The sequence below is a fragment of the Danio rerio genome, chromosome 15, assembly GCF_049306965.1.
Source record: "Danio rerio strain Tuebingen ecotype United States chromosome 15, GRCz12tu, whole genome shotgun sequence".
In the NCBI taxonomy this organism is placed as follows: Eukaryota; Metazoa; Chordata; class Actinopteri; order Cypriniformes; family Danionidae; genus Danio; species Danio rerio.
In genome coordinates this window covers 4,102,100-4,122,679 of record NC_133190.1, presented here as the reverse complement: position 1 = coordinate 4,122,679, position 20,580 = coordinate 4,102,100, and the positions used below count along the sequence as shown (strand labels likewise).

The window sequence follows — 20,580 nt, the reverse complement described above, 5'->3', positions numbered from 1 at the left end:
ATATATATATATATATATATATATATATATATATATATATATATATATATATATATATATATATATATATATATATATATACATTCAGTCTTTTGTACAACGCCTAAAAAAAATACCATTTAAGAAACAGAAGTTTATAAAGCAAAGGTCAACCAAAAGCTCAATACTTTATTTCTGGCACATTCTGTTGTGCTCATGCAGCTGCTTTTAATACAAGAATCTGTCTAAATGTTCCAGTTAGAAATGTAACATCCTCTGTCTCAATCTTATGAAGTCTGTGAAGGTTGAAGTCTGATCTTTCCATAACTGATACTGCTCTCTGGGGGGCTGCATATCAACTTTCCCATGACATGCAGGCAGCCAATAAGAGCTCAGTATACTATGATCCTGTGTGTCTGTCATGCTCTCGACAAACTCAGTCTTGCAGACTAGGGGAGAGAGAGAGCTGTTTGCCCTAGGTACCACGCTAAATGGAAAACATTATACTTGGTGTATCGTTAATGCCATGCGTGCAACCGAATTTACATGTAACAGTACAGTGCATGTGAAGGCCATCATGACGGATTATCAGGACATTCTGCAAAACATCAAGAGTTTGCAGCACTCCAAATTGAGCTACATAGAGCTTCTTCAAGAGGAGGTGAAGAGAAACAGAGATGTGAGTTATTTTCTGATTTATATATATATTAGAGCTGCACGATTCTGGCTAAAATGAGAATCTGGATTTTTTTTGCTTAAAATAAAGATCACGATTTTCTCACGATTCTGTAGATGTAAAACAAAGGTATGGTAAAAACAAACAAATGGCACAACATAAGATAATAATATTATGTGTAGGTCTACAGTTTTTTACAAATAATTCTATTCTACTTTTAATAACTCTGATGTTGAATTATTATGTTTGAGATATATGCTTGCAATCTGTCATATTAGACAATTTTATTCACTGGTAAAATCAGACTTTTGCCATTATCAGATTATATTCAACAATATATAGGCTAGAGTAGTTATACTGACATTGTAAACATTTATTTTCATGCACAACTGTGGGTTCACGATGAAAGAAAAAACATATAAGTGCTTGTCATAATCATAACTTTAAAATGCGATTTGATCATTTAAATGAAGTGCACACTTTCGGTTTCATTTTGACTGCTAAGTGCTTGTTCATACTTCCGCGTGGCTCCCAAACGATCACTCTGTGCCACAACCTGAATATTATTTACAACTGTATTACCTGTTACTCGCAACATTTGCAGGTTCTGTACACTAAAGGAGATGCACCCTCGTCTATCATTAAGTTGAGCGCGTGCACGCCCTCTCTGTGATAACAGCTCACATGTCACGTGTGATTTTTCCAGCTGCGAAAACATCATTATACTGTATGAAGACAAAAATGACATTTTTAGGTGAATTATAACTTAAAAATACATTATGTGACTCATTCGACATCATTTGGAGATGTCAATGTCACTGAGCAACGTCTGTGAAACAATGAAAAGACTGCTGCAGCCGCGTTTTCTTCTCTCCTGAACTTGAAAATATGATTGGCAGAATCGTAGAAATGCTGGATTAAGATCGTCTAGGGGGTCGAGTGGAGATCGCGATCTTTTAACAATTAATTGTGCAGCTCTAATATATATATATATATATATATATATATATATATATATATATATATATATATATATATATATATATATATACAGCAATTCCGTGCAAATGTCAACCTTGCCATGAAAAATATAAGTTTTCACCAAAATACAGAAACCGTTTCTAGGTTTTTTTGTGTAAGCAAATATTTTACAGTACTTTAGAAATACTCAAAAATGCCTGTCAATGTTTTTAAACTATTCTATTTGATTTACCAAGTGGCAATTTTACATCTGTCACATCCATAACGACACTTTTTCTTCATGTGAAAATATTAAATAAAATATATAGAGATAATTTATATTTATATATTTAATTTATGAAGAGCCAACTCTTTTTCCTTGTATTATGATTGTTTATTTTGGGTTGTGCAGTTTAATTTACAGAATTTCTACAAAGTATGTTGTATACTGTTGCGAGGCAGTGGTAGCCTCACAGCAAGAAGGTCGCTGGGTCCCTCGGCTCAGTTGGCGTTTCTGTGTGGAGTTTGCATGTTCTTTCTGCGTTTGCGTGGGTTTCCTCCAGGTGCTGGAGTCCAAAGACATGCGGTACAGGTGAATTGGGTAGGCTACAATTTACGTAGTGTACGAGTGTGTGTGTGTGTGTGAATGTGTGTGTGTATGTTTCCCAGAGATGGGCATCCGCTGCGTAAAAAAAACAACTTGCTGGATAAGTTGGCGGTTCATTCCGCTGTGGCGACCCCAGATTAATAAAGGGACGAAGCCGACAAGAAAATGAATAAATGAATGTTGATTACTGTAAACCCGCAGACTTTTTTGTCACAATCATAACACATGTTTATTTTCCACATTTAAAGTACAAAACATGTGTACAGATTTTTCTGGTCTCTTAACTCTGTAGTCAGTTGTACTGGAAAATATAAACAAAAGTTTCAATATATTGTTAACAAATGCTTCCTATGCAAATTTATGTTTTGAGTTTTTACTGCAAATGTCACATCCATAACGCTGGAATTGCTCATGTCTATATAGAGGGAGGATGGCTGCGGAGCAGTGATAGATGTCGCAGTGGGACATAATTGGAGCAGTCACTACAGCTGCCAGTGGCTTAGCAGTCTTGGCCCACCTGTAGAACTTCTTGATAGCGATTGAATGCTCCTTCACCGCCAAGAGCTCTAAGGACATCCCTCATATCTGCCATGTTCAACAAGAGGTGGCGCTTCTGGATCACAAGTGTGCCCATCACCTTCCCCAAGGCAAGGGTGGCCGCTTTGGTTATGATCAACGCAAAGTCAATCACCATCCTGAGGTTGTGCATGACCCCTGGGAAAGGATCTCTCATTTACAGATCGGCCAATACTTGCTCTTGGTAGAGCTGATAAGTGGCTATCGCATGCAATGCAGAAGTGGCCTGGCCTGCAGCAGTGTAGGCTCAGGCCACAAGTGATACAGAAAGCATACAAGTCTTGGATAGGAGATGGGGCTCATTCTGCCAGGCAGAGGCATCTTGTGGGCAAAGGTTGGCTGGAATTGCTCTCTCGACCTGGGGAATGGCCACATAGCCCTTCCCCGCCTTGCTGTCAAGGGCGGTGAGGCCGGAGGTGATTACCAACCAGGTTGATAAGGGACCCTCCCAAGCCTGCATAAGTTTGTCATGCATCTCCCAACAGAAGAGGTCAGGGGGCCAAGAGGGTTTTAGGCTCTTCTTAGCCCCCACGTAGCAGGCCTCTAAACAGTCCAGCTGTTAGAGGCCACGGAACCTCCAGACCAACTGCCTAGGCTGCCTGGAAAACTGTAGCCACCATATACGACTCCACATTCGAAGAAGGGGAATATGGAAGGCAGAAGCGTATCCAAACTTTCATCCGATATGGACAACTCACCCTCCGATGCCGCGATAGACATCTGCTCACTTGTTTCATTGAATGATAAAGCGCCAATCCCCGAGAATGTGCCGGCAAAATCGTCCAAATCAGGGATGGGCTGTGCTGATGAGGAGCGGGAGGTTGTTAGCCCGTGGTTTTACTTCACTTTAACCCTCAGGTTTCCCAGCAAACTCACCCCTGCTGAAAAATCCAGCTCAAACCAGCCTAGGCTGGTTGGCTGGTTTTAGCTGGTTGACCAGCCTGGTTTTAGAGGGGTTTTGGCCATTTCCAGGCTGGTTTCCAGCCATTTCCAGCCTGGTCTTAGCAGGTCTGGCTGAAAAATGACCAGCCAAATCCAGCTAAAACCAGCTTGACCAGCCTGGTTTAAGCTGGACATAGCTGGTTTTGGCTGGACTCCCAGCTTGGCTAGGCTGGTCAAGCTGGCTTTAGCTGGTCATCTCCCAGCCTGACCAGCTAAGACCAGGCTGGAAATGGCTGGAAACCAGCCTGGAAGTGGCCAAAGCTAAAACCAGCCAACCAGCCTAGGCTGGTTTAAGCTGGATTTTTCAGCAGGGACCGCAATGCGGGGAGGTGCAGAAGGGGCTTGCACATTTAACTGGACATGTCCTGGCAATGAGGAGTGGCTACACTTGTGAAAGCTGTGCTCGCCAATTTCATATGCATTCCATTGGCCCGTTTTTATAGAAATCAGAGTGATTAATGCTTTAAAGTAAATCCCCTACATCAGGGGTCGCCACTCCTGTTTCTGGAGAGCCACCTTCCTGCAGATTTCAGTTGCTACCCATATCAAACACACCTGAACCAATTAATTAGGACCTGAACACCATGTGATAATTACAGCAGGGTTCAACAATAAGGACTGCCCAATGGCCCGGGGCCAGTGTGAGAGATGCCCGGGACAGTAGACAGAATCGGTACTGGCCCAATCGGGTCACTAAATTTCAATTTGCCTGCTACTATTTGTCAATTGCGCGCAAATACAGTCTTAGACTCGAGAAACTATTTGTGCTTTTAAGTCTTTGAATGCTGCCTTCTCTGTGAAGTCGTTAACACCATATTGCTTTTCGTTTTCGTATATCTGATTGGATGTTGTGAGCACGTTATTTTTTCCCATGACCTGTTAAAAACCAGTACAGCAAAGAGATGGCAACCTGACGTCACATCAAAATATGAGGCTGACAGAAAACGTCTGTTGACATGGGTACAAGACGATGTGGGTTTTGCTTGGTTTGCCGTCACTTTTAAGTCAGTCACTTTTTGTTTTGCAATAAAATACATGCACATTTTCAATACTGCTATATTTAACTGCTAAATATTTTAACATTTCTAAAATATTTAAATTCTAGATTTACAGACATTATTTTTTACACATTATTTAAAATATGTGGCTAAGAAATAGCAATTCACTTTTTTTTTTTTTTGTGGGGCCAGTGAAAACTTTGGCAGGGCAAGTGAAAATCTGAACCACTGGTCCAGTCGGGCCAGTGGAAATAATCCTTAACGTTGAACCCTGTACAGGCAGGTGTGTTTGATATGGGTTGCAACTGAAATCTGCAGGAAGGTGGCTCTCCAGGAACAGGATTGGCCACCCCTGCCCTAGATGATCAACTCGAGATAAACTTGTTGTGATCTACTGAGTGGTAACAGCATTCTGTAGAACTAACTAACCTTGATGAACTGAACTTGTTTCACACTGAAGAAACTCCATACTTGATTTCTGAAACAATTAAAAAAGAAAGAAAAAGATGATCACATTTATTTACTGTTATGTTTACTTTTGCTAAACAGGGTTTTATGATACACATGCTACAGTGTTTCAACTCTTTATCTCTTTCACAGAGACCAAGTGAAAAGAAGTCTGATGAGGACGGCGAAGACTCTTCTCATCCGGCATCTCGTCCGCCTTCGACCTCTGCGCAGAGTCATCAGTTTACAGCACCCTACTCCATTCCTCAAGCCCTCGCAGTGTCTGCTAGTCTGGGTGGGCAAGCGATGTCACCAGAGCTGGCGGTGGTGAGTTGAGGAACATGAACCTGTCACCTGACTCTCCTGAGTGTGTGTTTGTGTTTGACGACAAAGGGCAGGATACAGACCGATAACTTATTTATTAGGACTTTAAGCAATAGATTGGGCTGGTGTAAGTCTTTTAGAGTTAACATATGCGAACAGTAAACATTTTGTAGTAATTAGATTAAAACTTGTTTTGTTTTACATTTTTAGCTTCATTTATTGCACATGTTTTTTTATTGTCTATAAACCCACTATAGTAATTTTTGTGGTTTTGTATCATACTATACAAAAGTACTCAAATTAATTTGCTGGGGTATTTCTGTAGAGTTGCTGTGGTAATTACTACATCTAGTTTTCTACAGCTATATATATACATGTGTGTGTGTATATATGTATGTATATATATATATATATATATTTATGTATATATATATATATATATATATATATATATATATATATATATATATATATATAAATATGTATATGTGTGCGTGTGTGTATGTGTATATATATATATATATATATATATATATATATATATATATATATATATATATATATATATATATATATATATATATATATATATATATATATATACAGGGCCGGAGCAAGCTGAACTGCCGCTCTAAGCAGAGGACAATCATGCCGCCCTCAACCCCAATGTGAAAACGTAAGTGACCGGTTATGAAAATGAAGTGAGGTGTCGCGGACCTCTTTTCCAGCGCACTATGCGCGGATATAACTGAGGACGCGCGGGTGCTGAGGGAGGGAGGTGTCACGAACACTGCGCTCTCTATTCTGCCGCCCTATGCACGGATATAACTGAGGACGCGCGGGTGTCGCGGACCTCAATTCTGCCGCCCTATGCACGGATATAACTGAGGACACGTGGGTGCTGATGAAAGTGTCCCTGACGCCGCCCTCTCTATTCTTGCGTCTATGCGCGAATATATCTGAGGACGCGGATGGTGAGGGAGGTGTCGCGGACACAACTGAGGACGCGGGTGGTAAGGGAGGTGTCGGGGATGCCGCCCTCTCTATACTGCCGCCCTAGGCGGCCGCCTAGGTCGCCTCTATAGACGCGCCGGCCCTGTATATATATATATATATCAAACAATCCTAAAAGTAAAAGGCACTTTTGTCATTATTTATTTATTTTTTTTTATTAGTTTTTTTGTTTATTTATTTTTGTCACTCATACAGAGTTTAAGAACTGTTTTGTTTGGGAACACCTTCCACATATTCAACTATGAGTGGAAGAAATCATTTTTCAAGTTCCGGGAGCCTTTCTCTGAGATGGCGTATGCTCTGGAAACTGAGAGGGTGAGTAGAGATTTTTTGTAACTAACCTAAGCAACAAACCTATGTAGATATTCATTCATTCATTTTCTTTTTAGCTTAGTCCCTTTATTAATCTGGGGTCGCCATAGCGGACTAAACTGCCAACTTATCCAGCATATATTTTTATGCAGCGGATCACTGGGAAACATTCACACAAATACACCACATACACTTTAGCTCACCTAATTCACCTATAGCATATCTTTGGACTTGTGGGGGATACCGGAGCACCCAGAGGAAGTGGGGAGAACATGCAAACTCCACACAGAAACGCCAACTGATCCAGCCGAGGCTCGAACCAGCAACCTTCTTGCTGTGAGGCGAACGTGCTACCCACTGCGCCACCATGCAGCCCCTTTGATGTAGATATCAATACTCAAATGGACCATCAAAATAAAGTGTTACCAAGCTGTTATCTGTTTTTGCAAATGTCAAATATCATCCATCTGGCCTTTTGACACTCTTTTAATTATCATTAAAAAATCATAGACAAAACATTTAAAAATGAAAATTCTGTCAACATTTACCAACTCATTTTTATTATTTTACCACTTTATCCTGTAAAATTAAATAATAGTCCACATTTCTATCATTCATTCATTCATTTTCCTTTGGCTTAGTCCCTTTATTTATCAGGGGCAGCCACAGCGGTATGAACTGCCAACTTATTATTTGTTTTATACAGCGGATGCCCTTCCAGCTGCAACCCAGTACTGGGAAACACCCATACACTCTCATTCACACACATACACTACAGCCAATCTAATCCTCGCAGATCGCTGGAGAACTACACATCTATCAATAAACTGGACTACAAATACCATCATGCACCTCACACACACCAGTTCCTGATTCCCCTTGATTTCACACACATATCTGATAACTCTCGGACTGATTACCTGGACTTTATATTCACCTTTCGCTCACATACACACATTTTGCTGAGTCTTGTTAACCTGTTGCACCTCTTCGCTTGTGACCCAACCACTCTTTTGGATTGTCTTTTGACTTACTGTTTGCACCATCTTGGATTGTTTATTAAATAAAGATGCTGCATTTGGATCCTCAACTCCGTTGCCAGTAATGTGTGTTACAGATGACTCAAGTCAAACATGGATCCAGTTGAGCAAATCTGTCAGTTTAACTAAGGAGCAAACATCCTCGAGAACCACATTAGTACTTTTTTAGAACAACACCCGCTGGCTGCGGGACTTGCTATTTACATGATGACCGCTTGCACTTTGTCACTGCCAGACCCTTTGTCACCGCCAGAGCTGCCAGAGCCTTCACCACTGCCAGTGCTGCCAGAGTCTTTGCCACCACCGCCAGAGCTGCCAGAGTCCTCGCCACTGTCACCAGAGCTGTAAGAGCCTTGGCCACCGCCGCCAGCCAGAGCTCCAGAGCTTTCATTGACGATGCCAGAGTCCTCTGAATTTCTAGAATGGTGGGCGCCAGATCTTTCTGAGTGACCCGAATGGTAGTATCCAGATCTTTCTGAATTCCCCAAATGGCAGGTGCCAGATGCCTCTGAAGTCCTTGAATGGCAGGTGCCAGCTCCTCCTGAAGCACTGAAGGGTGGGCACCAGGTCCTCACAAATTCCCTGAATAGCGTGCACTAGATTCTCATGAATTCCCCAAACGCAGAGTCCTACGAATGGCCAGAGCCGCCAACTGAGTCCCAGAAATGGCTACCATAGCCGTGTGACCTCCCAGTTCCTGAATTTCCCTGATAACACACACATACACTCAGCTGGTAACTCATTATGGACTAATTACCTGGATTTTATGTTAACCCCTTTCACACACAGTTTGCTGAGTCTTGTTAACCGGTAGCATTACAAACCTATTTCCTTTCATCTAGTCTTGCCGTTTTTCCTGGCCCTCATTTTGTTTTATGGTTCATGCTGTTAGCCGCCAGGACTCTTCGCCTGTGACCCGACTACTCTTTTGGATTGTTCTTTAACTTACTTTTTGCTCCCTCTTTGATTGTTTATTAAATAAAGAAGCTGCATTCGTATCCCTAACTCTATTGGCAGTATCGTGTGCTACCTTGAGACTGGTGACCGCATGATCACATTTATAAAGTTACGCCTCCTTTGTTAGAACTTTAAGTGAAGGGAGGGTAGTGTTACAAGCTTTAGAAGATCATTTCTTGTACAAGAATACATCCTTCTTGGAAAGCCATGACTCTGTATATTTCAGATTGATTAACCTGACGCTATTGTCTGAATGTTGCGTCTCTACCAGCCACTTCATTATTGCATAATGAGCTTCAAATGTTGGCTGTTATCTTAACCACAGATCTTTTCCATTATCCTCAGGCACTGAAGTGTGACACATGTTATTAGCGGATTACACCGGTATTAAGCTACTACAAGAAAACACAATCACATAAAGAGGAATTTTATGTACATGGTTCATTAAATGTTTCATTTTAGGTACAGTTGAAGTCAAAATTAGTAGCCCTCTTGTAAAAATGTAAGATATTTTCTAAGTGCTGTTTAACGGAGAGAAGATTTTTAAACATAGTAGTTTTGATAATAAATTTATTCTCTTTGCCATGCTGTGAAAATGTACTTGCCCTGTTAAATATCACTTAGGAAATATTTGAAAATTAAGTAATGTTTCACAGGAGGCCTAATAATTTTGTCTTACATAATATAATGCTTAATCATATTTTTTTATGTGAACCCGGACTGTGTTTTCTCTTGCAGGGAGGAGCGTGTGCTGTTCAGATGGTGGTTCAGGCTCATATTATTAAATACTTGCTCTTCAATCGGTCAGCAGAATCAGACTGTACAATTCAGAGGTACTATTATTATGATTATTATGATTATGTTTGTAATATTATTAGCAGTATATGTATATATATATATATATACAGGGTAATGATGATCTAACTATTATTCAGGCCTCACAAGTGTAACAGCGCCATTGTGGTCCAGTGGTTAGCACGTTGCGTTACAATGTCATCAATCGGTGTTCGTTCCTCACCTGAGTAATTTTTTTTTTTCATTTTTAATGTTAAGACATATAAAACTGTAAGGTTGTTGAACATTTGAAGTTCTAAAGCAGCTGTTTTCTTGAAAAAGACGTGATGGTGTAATTAAAAACTCAATTGGAAATTACCTTATTTTAATGTAGTCAGTCGTGAACTGAGGTGGGCCAGTCTAATGCTTGAAACTCCAGGGCTGAAAAGGAGTCCCACTCCTCCCAGATTCTATACAGCTTAAAGTGACATTTAAAGGCTTAACTAGGTTAATTAGGTTAACTAGGCAGGTTAGGGTAATTAGGCAAGTTATTGTACAATAATGGTTTGTTCTGTAGACTATCGAAAAAAATATAGCTTAAAGGGGCTAATAATATTGTCCTTAAATAATATATGTAATATATTAACAGTTTTGTCTGGTCCTCAAGTCTGATTGGCTGATAGTCGAGCGATATTCTGCAATATCTGAATTAGTACAGCCTCCTCACCTTTCTGGATTACTCCGTCCACAACGAGTGACAACAGCTAAATAAACTCACAACAGTTTGACAAATATTGCTGCTCTTGGACAACATAATGTACCTTTGAGGCTTTTTAGGCAATAATGTAGTTCTGGGGTGTCCTACATATTGTAGTTCCAACCCCAATTTAACACACCTGAAGCAGCTGATCAAGCTCTTTGTAGGTATACTACAAACTTCCTGGCAGGTGTGTTGAAGGAAGTTAGAGCTAAACTATGCAGGACACCGGCCCTCCAGGATCGAGTTTAGACACTCCTGATGTAATTGTTTAGTAGATTGCATCTATAGTTTATTTACAAAGATAATGACCATTTTAAAATATTTGTCATTTCTGAGATGTAGCACAATGGCATCCATCAGCCTGTCATTGAGCAAAGCAAAGACGGTTGACGTTGTCCATCTACAAGATGACGAAAGAGACTGCATAATAAATGCTTAGAGGAGAAAAGATTAGCGTGTTTTTAAACTACAGCTGATCAAAACATTATAAAATTGACATTCTAAGTCAATCTCTCTTTTTTTATGTTGCTTTACTGTATTTATACAATAGTAATTGTATTGTATTGGGCGTGGGATGGGACTCAACACTTTGTGTTGGCCACTCTTTGTATAACCCTAAGTTACTGGTTGGTTATCTGTTTGTTTCTAGTGAGTCTCCTGTTTTCGTTACTGCAGACTAGTTCAGTAAAAAGAAAGAAATAAGAAATGCCCCGCATGTGTTTAACATTTTCCTTATCGCACAAAAGTATTCGGATCTTTCAAATCTGATCTTGATTTTGTATTTTCTATTGGATTCGAGTCAGGTGATTGGCTAGGCCATTCTACAGCTTGATTTTCTTTCTCTGAAAGCATCTACACCTCCCTTTCTTCATGTGTTTAATACTTTTTCCCGGTGTCATTTCATTTTATTACACATAACTGTGTTTGTAAACTAAGAATGTTTTTTTTTTTTGCATTTATAGATTTCTTTGGTTGCTATAAAGATCAGAAATTTCTAAATTTTAAGTCAACAGCACCTTTAGAAGTATGTTTTTTGAGAAAAATGGTGCAATATTGAATACTTATTTTCCCCCTTGTACCTTTTTGCTGATTTAATTTCATGAAATCAGATTAAAGCATTATGTCTTTTACCAATATATTTTACCTGTATATTAGAAATGTTTCTAACGTTTCTATCGTCATCTCTTCTTCTCTGTCAGTATGATGACTGTAGGAGAGATGGAGCAGAGGAAGGCACTGGCCGCTGCTCTGACTGATATCTTGTGGGCCGCTGGTGAGGAGGAGACAGTCACCGTGTGTTTGGTGACGTCAGAGCGCTGCTTCACGCCACACCTCAACTACAAACTGGACAGCTTCACTGAGAGAGTATGTGCAGTTCCAGTACGTGCAATCTGTATACAGCTGAATGAATATGTTGTAATTACTCCAATACTCTTTTTTTTTTTTCCCCAAAATGCCGCAGTTGCAGCTTTTCACCTTTAAGAAGAAAGAAGAAGCTAGAGCATTCATATATGAGCATATCCAATGTGTGGGTAAATTTGACAAATTACTATTTTATATTGTAGTACTAAAGTGGTATAACAATATGCTTCCTTTTTGATTTATCAGATTGTTTTAAAGGGGTAGTTTACCCAAAAAATCTGTTTTATTCTAATTACTCACCCTCATGTTGTTTAAAGGGGACGTGTACGCGACTTAACTGAAGAGCGGTGGGGGTGAGTTGCGCACGACGTACCTGAGGAACTGTGTGGATGAATTGCGCCCGACGTACCATGAAGAGCTTTGAGGGATGCGGTTGAGAGGGGTGTGCAACATATTTAAGGACTGTGCGGGAGATGCGCGATTTTCGAAAGATTAGCATTCGTTTGCGGGCATCCAGGAGTCTCTATGCATTTGCAGGAGACTCTCGGAACTTCCGGGAGACTTGGGATGTCTGTATGAGCTTTTGCAAGTGAGCTACTGTAAAGTGTTGTGCTGAACTGTAAGACTGTTTTACAAAAAAATCCTATAGTGAGAATTGAACTCCTGTTTCAAGAAATAAACCAAACCAAATGAAAAACTGTAATAAAACAGTAAATGGGAAATTTAATAAATAATAAAAATAATTCTTGTTAACTTCCGGCCACAACCATGTTCGATAGCAACAACCATACCATGCCTCACTTTACCATCTCATCCAATCACCTACTTCCCTAAACTTATATAAGGCAGATCAAACCTCTAGCAATGTTCATCTCATTTTCTCGAACCCAACCTCCAGCCCTTGCGCTATATCATTCTGTTTCCCATTAACAGTCTTTATAACCCTCTCTTCCCTCCTACGTTGAATTGGGTTAAGTCCTAATTACTCTACTTAAATATTACAGAGACAGTACCCCAAATGGGATGTGGGATGTGCACTTCAGGATTGTTCAGAAGTAGTAGGTCATCCTCGTATTTCTCGCTTACTGATTTTCGATTATATGAATTCGGACATACTACTCGGCTCACATACTGTTTTTCACATGCTATTTAGTATGGAAGTATTCGATTTCAGATGCAGCCTGAGTCTCTTAGGGCCATCATTTTAGCACTCCCAAATTAACCTATCGACACTTCCACTATTCTCTTACTCCCATTCCCCACCCTTTTGTCCCCTTGCCATCCCTTCTCAACCTCTTTTCGTCCTCACATCCATACAATAAAGACTGCTATGGTGGTCCTTGCTAGTGAAACCATTTTATCATGGTTCTTGCTAGTGAAACTTTTGCCGTAGTTCTTGCTAGTGAAACTATTTTGCCATGGTGATTGCTAGTGAAACTATTTTGCCTTGGTTCTTGCTAGTGAAATTATGTTTTTTGGTCCACAAAAGTATTCTTGGAGCTTTGTTTGATTACAGTTAAAGTCACATTGACTTCTTTGACAGTGTTTTTGTTGCTTTTTGTACTTTGAATCTCTTGGTCTGTTGTTGTCTATGGAGGATGAGGGAGCTCTCTGATTTCATATAAATTATCTTAATTTGTGTTCTGAAGATGAACTAAGGTCTCAGGTGATAATAACTACATAATGGTGAGTAATTAATAGCAGAAATTTGCTTTTTGGGAAAACTAACCCTATAAGAATGAAATGTTAATGGACTCCATTTTATGTTATGTTCATTTTGACTTGAATGTATGCAGTTCAGGGAATGAAGTAAGCCATGGAGTTATACTCTTTCTTTATAGTCTTATCTTCTCCAGGAGAATATTGCTAAGTCTTTATTGTATGGTGGTTCTTGCTAGTGAAACTATTTTGCCTTGGTTCTTGCTGGTGAAACTAAGTTTGTTGGTCTACAGATGTGTTCTTGGAGATTTGTTTGATTACAGTTAAAGTCACATTATCTTCTTTAACAGTGTTTTTGGTTGCTTTTGTACTTTAAACGTCTCGGACTGTTGCTGTCTGTGGAGGATGAGGGAGCTCTCTAATTTCATATAAATTATCTTAAATTGTGTTCTTAAGATGAACTAATGTCTCAGGTGATTATAACTACATGATGGTGAGTAATAACAGCAGAAATTAGATTTTTGGGCAAACTAACCCTTTAAGAATGAAATGTTTTATGTTGTGGTAATTTTGACTTGAATGTATGCAGTTCAGGGAAGAAGGAAGCCATGGAATCATACTCTTTCTTTATAGTCTTATCTTCTCCAGGACAATCGACAGGTATGTCCACAGTAATACGCACTGCTTTTTTTTGTAGAGGAATGGATGGATGGATGGATGGATGGATGGATAGATAAATTAAGTAAATAATAGTCATAAATTATAGTAAATAAATTAAGATAAGTCTCCGAATTTGTAGGATACAGACAGACTTGGATTGTACCACTACACAACTTTTGCATCTTCGCTTTGGGAATTTTGTTTGTCGACAGGTATGTACTGTTTCATTTAATCATTTACTTTTTGTGAGTTATTAGTATTGATTTTGCCAAACTTGCTCTGTATTAGGCTTTAATTAACCTGCTGTTGACGGGCCGTGCGACTCCTCATGTCTTCAATGGTACATCCCATTGCAAAGAGCAAGACAAACCTCTCTATGGTGTTCTGACCCGCAGCAATGTCGGATATCTGCTCTGGAACAGGGATCAAGTCAACCACGCACAGCTCCCACTGGTACAGTACCCAGTTCAGTGTGCTTTGTAATTGTGTGTGGTCAAATTGCATTTTGGTAACACTTTAGAATAATACTCCATTAGTTGACATTAGTTAATGTATTTACAAACACCAAGTATCTATATTCTTGTAAAGCATTTATTAATCATAGTTCAACTAATGCATTTAAAGACCCCTATTATGCATTACAAAAGGTCATATTTTGGTTTTGAGGGTCAAAAAACACGTTCATTGTCTTATGATCTGCATTTATTTTTACCTACTTATCCCAACGACTCCCATATGATTCATTCAGCGATTCATTTGTTCCCAAACCCCTCCTTAGCCCAATGCAAATCTGCACTGATTGGTCCGATGACCAGTTTGTTGCAATTGGTCGACTGTGTTCAGTGTGAAACAGAAAGAAATGCCCACCATGGCTTATCAACAATTTTAAAGTAGTCAGATTGCAGAGTGTATGTGTGAGCCCAATGTAGGTGTGCACTAAAGCAATGCAGTTTAGCACCAGCATATTATTCTATTCTTAAACATGACACACATTTGGTATTCATCCACACCGTGGCAAAAGCTGAACTATTTTGTAACTTGACCGTTGCATGTGTGTAGGAAAACCTGATGAAAACAAAACCTTCACTGCGGCAAATTATAAAAGCAACACTGCACGCTTGTTTTGGCAACACAATGTGGCGTCTCTCTGCCGTCTGAACACTGTAACAGCTAAAAACAGTCTTGGAAGCTATCATGCATATTAATGAAGTTACACCACATTCACAATAAAGCGCTGATTGGTTTGAACCAAGTCTTACTCATGCATTAATGCAGCACACTCAGAAATGTAATAAGGCACTCCCAGGTACAGACGTCCAGTCTACACGCTGGAATACACTCCTCATGGCCGTGACCGGGAGTATGAATTTGCTCGAAATAATGCAAAAATAACCCATTTTCACTTTTTAGTGTAGTATATGTGTCCTAATAGTGTTTTTAGCAGCATGGGACACGTATACAACTGTCATGCTGTGTTCACACCAGACGCGGATTGCGCAGATAAATTGCGCTATTCGCGCGCGTAAATAGCTGCGTGAACATTTGAGTTTACTAGCTTCATTCGCGTGTCAAACCCTGCTTCATTCGCGTGTCAAATTCACTTCAGAACAGACGCGGATTCGCGTGATGGGCAGGGCTTCTGTCTGCCCGAAGACTCCAGCTTCATAGCTAAATGGCTTACATGGATTTTATGAAGAAAATAACAGTGTTTATGTGCTTTATGTGCTTTATGATAAACAGCGTCGATACGTTTAGGGTCGTGTCTGAGTCCACTACATCCTTTCAGAGGTGCATCCAGCTCTGTGAGCTCATAAACTGAACCTGGATGACGGAGGCTTTCAGCGGTGCTTCTGACTGAGCCAAGCCGAGTTTGATGAACTGTTTTCGGTGAAGGCCGGAGGATTTCCCTCGGAACACCGACAACAGGTTCTACGTCACAATCACGCCCTCACAAGAGCAAGCTTCTGGTTGGTTAACGCGGCGCGAATGTATGCCTAAGTTCAGATTTTCGAACTCGAGAGATTCACACGAAACGCTCATTAAGCGCCATTTGCGCAATTTGCGTCATTCGCGCCGCACTATTCGCGTGTATTGCACCGCAGGATGTCTATTCGCGCGTTTGCATTGACTTAACATGTAAATCACTCAAGCTTGATGCGCGTTCCGCATCTGGTGTGAATGCAGTATCAGCAGCTCTAAAAATGTGTTTTGGTGTTACCTGACCCTTTAACCTTCCTAAAGCGCATAAATACAGCTATTCTCTCAATAAAATCCATGTTAGCTGCTTAGCAACGAAGCTAGACTCACTTGGCAGACAGAAGACCTGCCCTTGATGCAAATCCAAGTGTATTGTGAGGGGAATTTGACGCGCTAATGAAGCAAGTAAACTAAAAATGTCTATTTATGCACAAATATCGCAATTTATCTGCGTCTGGAGTGAACATCATTACTCTGCCTGAGGTCTCTCAAGTGGCTAGGAGTTGACCAATTCAGTGACTTTGTTGACAATGGTAATGCGATGATTCAATGATATAAGCCTCTCATCATGAGTAAATTTCCACTGAAAATTGGCAGCCGACAGGGTTCCCTTGTAAAAAGCCTTTTTATTTGTCTCTATACTGTATGTCTGTTATTATTTTAAACACATCCGTGTTAATTCATTAATTTATTCATGTTTTCCCCTTACAGGTGGGCAGCATGCTGAAAACCCCCAAGCTGCCTATCTGGGTGTGCAACATCAATGGCACCTACAGTGTTTTGTTCGGCACAAACTGTTCACTGCTGTCTGACTGGAAGATGGAGCATCTTTTCCTGCTGTATTTCTACAATGGCCAACCGACTCAGCTCAACACAACAACACTCTCTATAGGTACACATGACTCTTACTTGTTGATGTTACAATGGCTTATAATTGTGTGAAAGCAAAATATATTACATCGCTCTTTTGCATTTCAGATACACATTCCCATCACTGGGAGGCTGACAGTAATGACAGTCAGGGAGACCCAGAGAAAAAGTTCCCATCTCTGGAGATGACCATCCGGACCAAGTGGGAAGGTGCTGTCATTGACTGGAATGGGACGGTGCCTTTTTTCTGAAGGATTCAGGAGTGCCTGATATATAGACAAGTAGACTACCTCTTCCGCAATTGAGTTGATTATACTGGTTTTAATTATTGCCTTGTAAATATTATTATTGCCTCTAACAACACACCAGTTTGACCATAATAACCAACAATATGTAGGGTGACCATACTTCAGTTTGCAAACAAATGTGTAAAAACCATGATGAAGTATATCTTGGAGGCTGTTTTCGCAGAATGAATCCAGATAGGTTTATCGACTGAAGGGCTTTATTCTGTGTAAACAACTATCCTGGATGTACTTTTACCTTCTTATTACATGGCTACTTGCAACAAATCATAAAAACTAGACACAAAACATTGTTCAGAGCCGTAATGCTTTATAATTCTGTAATTAAACACAAAGCTGACAGAAACGAAAACAGCTGAGTGGAGTATACACTAACCTGCGCATTATTCAGTTCAGTTAAATTCGATTTATGTTTAATTCTTTAGCGCTTTTACAATGTTGATTGTGTCAAAGCCGCTTAACATAGAAGTTGTAGCTAATTGAAGCTGTGTTAGTCCAGTTTTCAGAGTTGAAGTTCAGTTTAGTGTGGTTAAAATGTCACTGCTGAAAGTCTGAACACTAATAAGCAAATCCATCGATGTGCATCTCCACAAGTCCCAAACCAAGCAAGTAAGTGGCGAGGAACCAGACTTCATTAATCGACGAAAGTGAAGGAAAAAGACCTTGAGTGAATCCAGGCTCAATTGGGCACGACCATTTCTCCACTGGACAGACTTCTTATGCAGAGCTGCAGTCTAGGCGCTGGAGGCTGGAGAACGCTGGACGCTGAAACAGCCAGGTGTTCAGGCAGGCCTATGGGATCAATGCGAAGACTCGTCTGTCACTGTGGTCTTTCAGGAATTAGTCTCATGCTCTCCGCTCCTCCATGACTACCACAGCATCAGCTCAGGATACGGCCTGGTCCAAGATTATGGATACCTTGGTATCATTTCTTTACAGGTCTTGGAACCCATCAAAGGCGCTGCATAATATCTACAGTCTTGGGATGAGTATCCTCGGGTGGAAATAGAGAATTAAAGTATAGGGAGTATAGAAATTCAGGCTTTAGATATTTTTGAAATCCTGGCAGAAAGTCCCAATGTTCAGAAAAAAAAGAGTATGTATGGACACCCTAAACATAAGATCATTTTCCAAAAAAAGGAAGTTATGTTACATATTTAAATCTGATTTGCACATGTCACTCATGGTTACCTCTTTCCTGGTGTCTCTATGATTTTTCTTCCACAGTGTGGCTGTGCTTCAGTTTGGATCTGATATATGGGTTCAAGTAGATAGTATCAAATCTCAAGGCTAATCGCTGTTCTGAAGTCGTTTTATGTTCCAGGCTTTAATTATTAAGTTAACAGTGTTGAGAAGTATCTAACTACTGGCATAACTAGATTTTTTTCTGTAGTTTGAAAGTAGCTTCTTATTAATCGCTGGAGCTTTTTTCAGTGGTAAACTATTGGAACGGTAATTATTGTGAACAGCGCTATACAAGTAAACTTGAATCGAATTTTTCCAACAAACAGCTACCCTACCTGACAAAAGTCTTGTCGTCGATTCCAGTTGTAAGAGCAACAAATATTAACTTGACTTCTAGTTCATTATTTGGAAAATTGGCAGAAGGTAAATCCCAGCTGCACCCCAATCATCACACAAACTGCAGAAGATCTACTGGAACCCGCAAGAACCCAAGATTCTGTAGAAATCAGTCAAGTTTTGTAAAGGAAAAATCATGGTTCGGGGTTACATTCAGTATGGGGGAATGCAAGAGATCTGCAGAGTGGATGGCAACATCAACAGCCTGAGGGTATCAAAACATTTGTGCTGCCCATTACATTACAAACCACAGCAGAGGGTAAATTCTCTAGCAGGATAGCGCTCCTTCATACTTCAGCCTCCACATCAAAGCTCCTGAAAGCAGAGAAGGTCAAGGTGCTCCAGGACCTTGATGAACATGACCAAATGAACATTATTGAGCATGTCTGGGGTAAATTGAAGAAGGAGGCACTGAAGATGAATCCAAATAATCTTAATGAACTCTGGGAGCCCTGCAGGAACACTTTCTTTGCCATTCCTGTTGACTTTAATAAGAGATTTGAGTCGTGAGATGTATGGATGCAGTCCTCCAAGCTCATGATGGAGTCACACACAATATTTACCCTTTTTCCACCGCAGAATGACTTTATATTCTATACTGGACATTACTTCTGTTTGGTGACAAGACCTTTGTCTAAGCAAAGTCAGACCTGACTGTCCTAATTAAATAATTAAAAATCAAGACATGATCATATTTAATTTGGTGAAATAAAAATAATTTAGAGGCCTTTGCCTTTAATTTAAGCCACTTCTGAGACCATGTTATCAACAAGCAGTGAAATTATCATTTGTTGTTCATAAAACCTGGATAGGCGACACGACTTTTGTCAGGTAGTGTACATTCTGTTATGTTAACCTGCAATAGTCTGAAGCAGCACAGCGTACAAGATCACATACTACAATATTGTATTACAGCCATCTATTGGTGTATCACACATCTCACAGTTTCACATTAATTTATTATTATTATTTTGTAAATAATATTGTAGGTAATAAGCATAATATATTGTGAGGACAATATAATTTCCTACCAAAATGGAATGGAGCCATCTGTCACAGTTTGTTATTGTTACAGTACTTTAATTTTTGATTTTGCGGTGCAGTTTTGTACTTTATTTAAAAACTGTGTGTAATAAAACATTTGCCTTTGACAGCATAATTATATTGCATGTTTTAAGCACTTTTTTGGGGGCGTAACGGTGGCTTAGTGGTTAGCACTGTCGCCACACAGCAAGAAGGTTGCTGGTTCGACCCCTGGCTGGGCCAGTTGGCATTTGTGAGGAGTTTGCATGTTCTCCCCATGTTGGCGTGGGTTTTTTCCAGGTGCTCAGGTTTCCCCCACAAGCCAAAGACATGCGCTACAGGTGAATTGAATACACTAAATTGGCTGTAGTGTCATTCATTCATTCATTTTCTTGTCGGCTTAGTCCAGAGGTGGCCAACCCTGTTCCTCGAGAGCCACCTTCCTGCAGATTTCAGTTGCTACCCATATCAAACACACCTGAACCAATTAATTAGGACCTGAACATAACGTGATAATTACAGGCAGGTGTGTTTGATATGAGTTGCAACTGAAATCTGCAGGAAGGTGGCTCTTCAGGAACAGGGTTGGCCACCCCTGGCTCAGTCCCTTTATTAATCCGAGGTCACCACAGCGGAAAGAACCGCCAACTCATCCAGCATGTTTTTACACAGCGGATGCCCTTCCAGCCACAACCCAACTCTGGGAAACACACGCACATACATTCCCTCATACACTACGGACAATTTAGCTACCCAATTTACCTGTACCACATGTCT

General features: G+C 40.1%; 1 protein-coding gene across 21 annotated transcripts in view; it reads left to right on the top strand.

The window, feature by feature from the left end:
- mindy4b (MINDY family member 4B) overlaps positions 1-19,939 on the top strand; it is a 31,333-nt gene extending 11,394 nt beyond the window's left edge. For 11 of the 21 annotated variants that reach the window (XM_073924352.1, XM_073924355.1, XM_073924347.1 and 8 more), the window contains 10 exons: positions 5,339-5,512; positions 6,719-6,838; positions 9,571-9,665; positions 11,566-11,731; positions 11,829-11,894; positions 13,977-14,047; positions 14,187-14,259; positions 14,336-14,500; positions 16,736-16,916; positions 17,003-17,660. In XM_073924352.1, coding sequence (XP_073780453.1) covers positions 5,339-5,512; positions 6,719-6,838; positions 9,571-9,665; positions 11,566-11,731; positions 11,829-11,894; positions 13,977-14,047; positions 14,187-14,259; positions 14,336-14,500; positions 16,736-16,916; positions 17,003-17,145 — 1,254 coding nt within the window. In that variant the 3' untranslated portion in view covers positions 17,146-17,660. Of the gene's footprint in view, positions 1-274; positions 659-5,338; positions 5,513-6,718; positions 6,839-9,570; positions 9,666-11,565; positions 11,732-11,828; positions 11,899-12,045; positions 14,048-14,186; positions 14,260-14,335; positions 14,501-16,735; positions 16,917-17,002 lie in introns of those variants that run through there. The other 10 variants (XR_012391250.1, XR_012391252.1, XR_012391253.1 and 7 more) reach the window with 5 other exon arrangements.
- Positions 19,940-20,580: the final 641 nt, after the last annotated feature.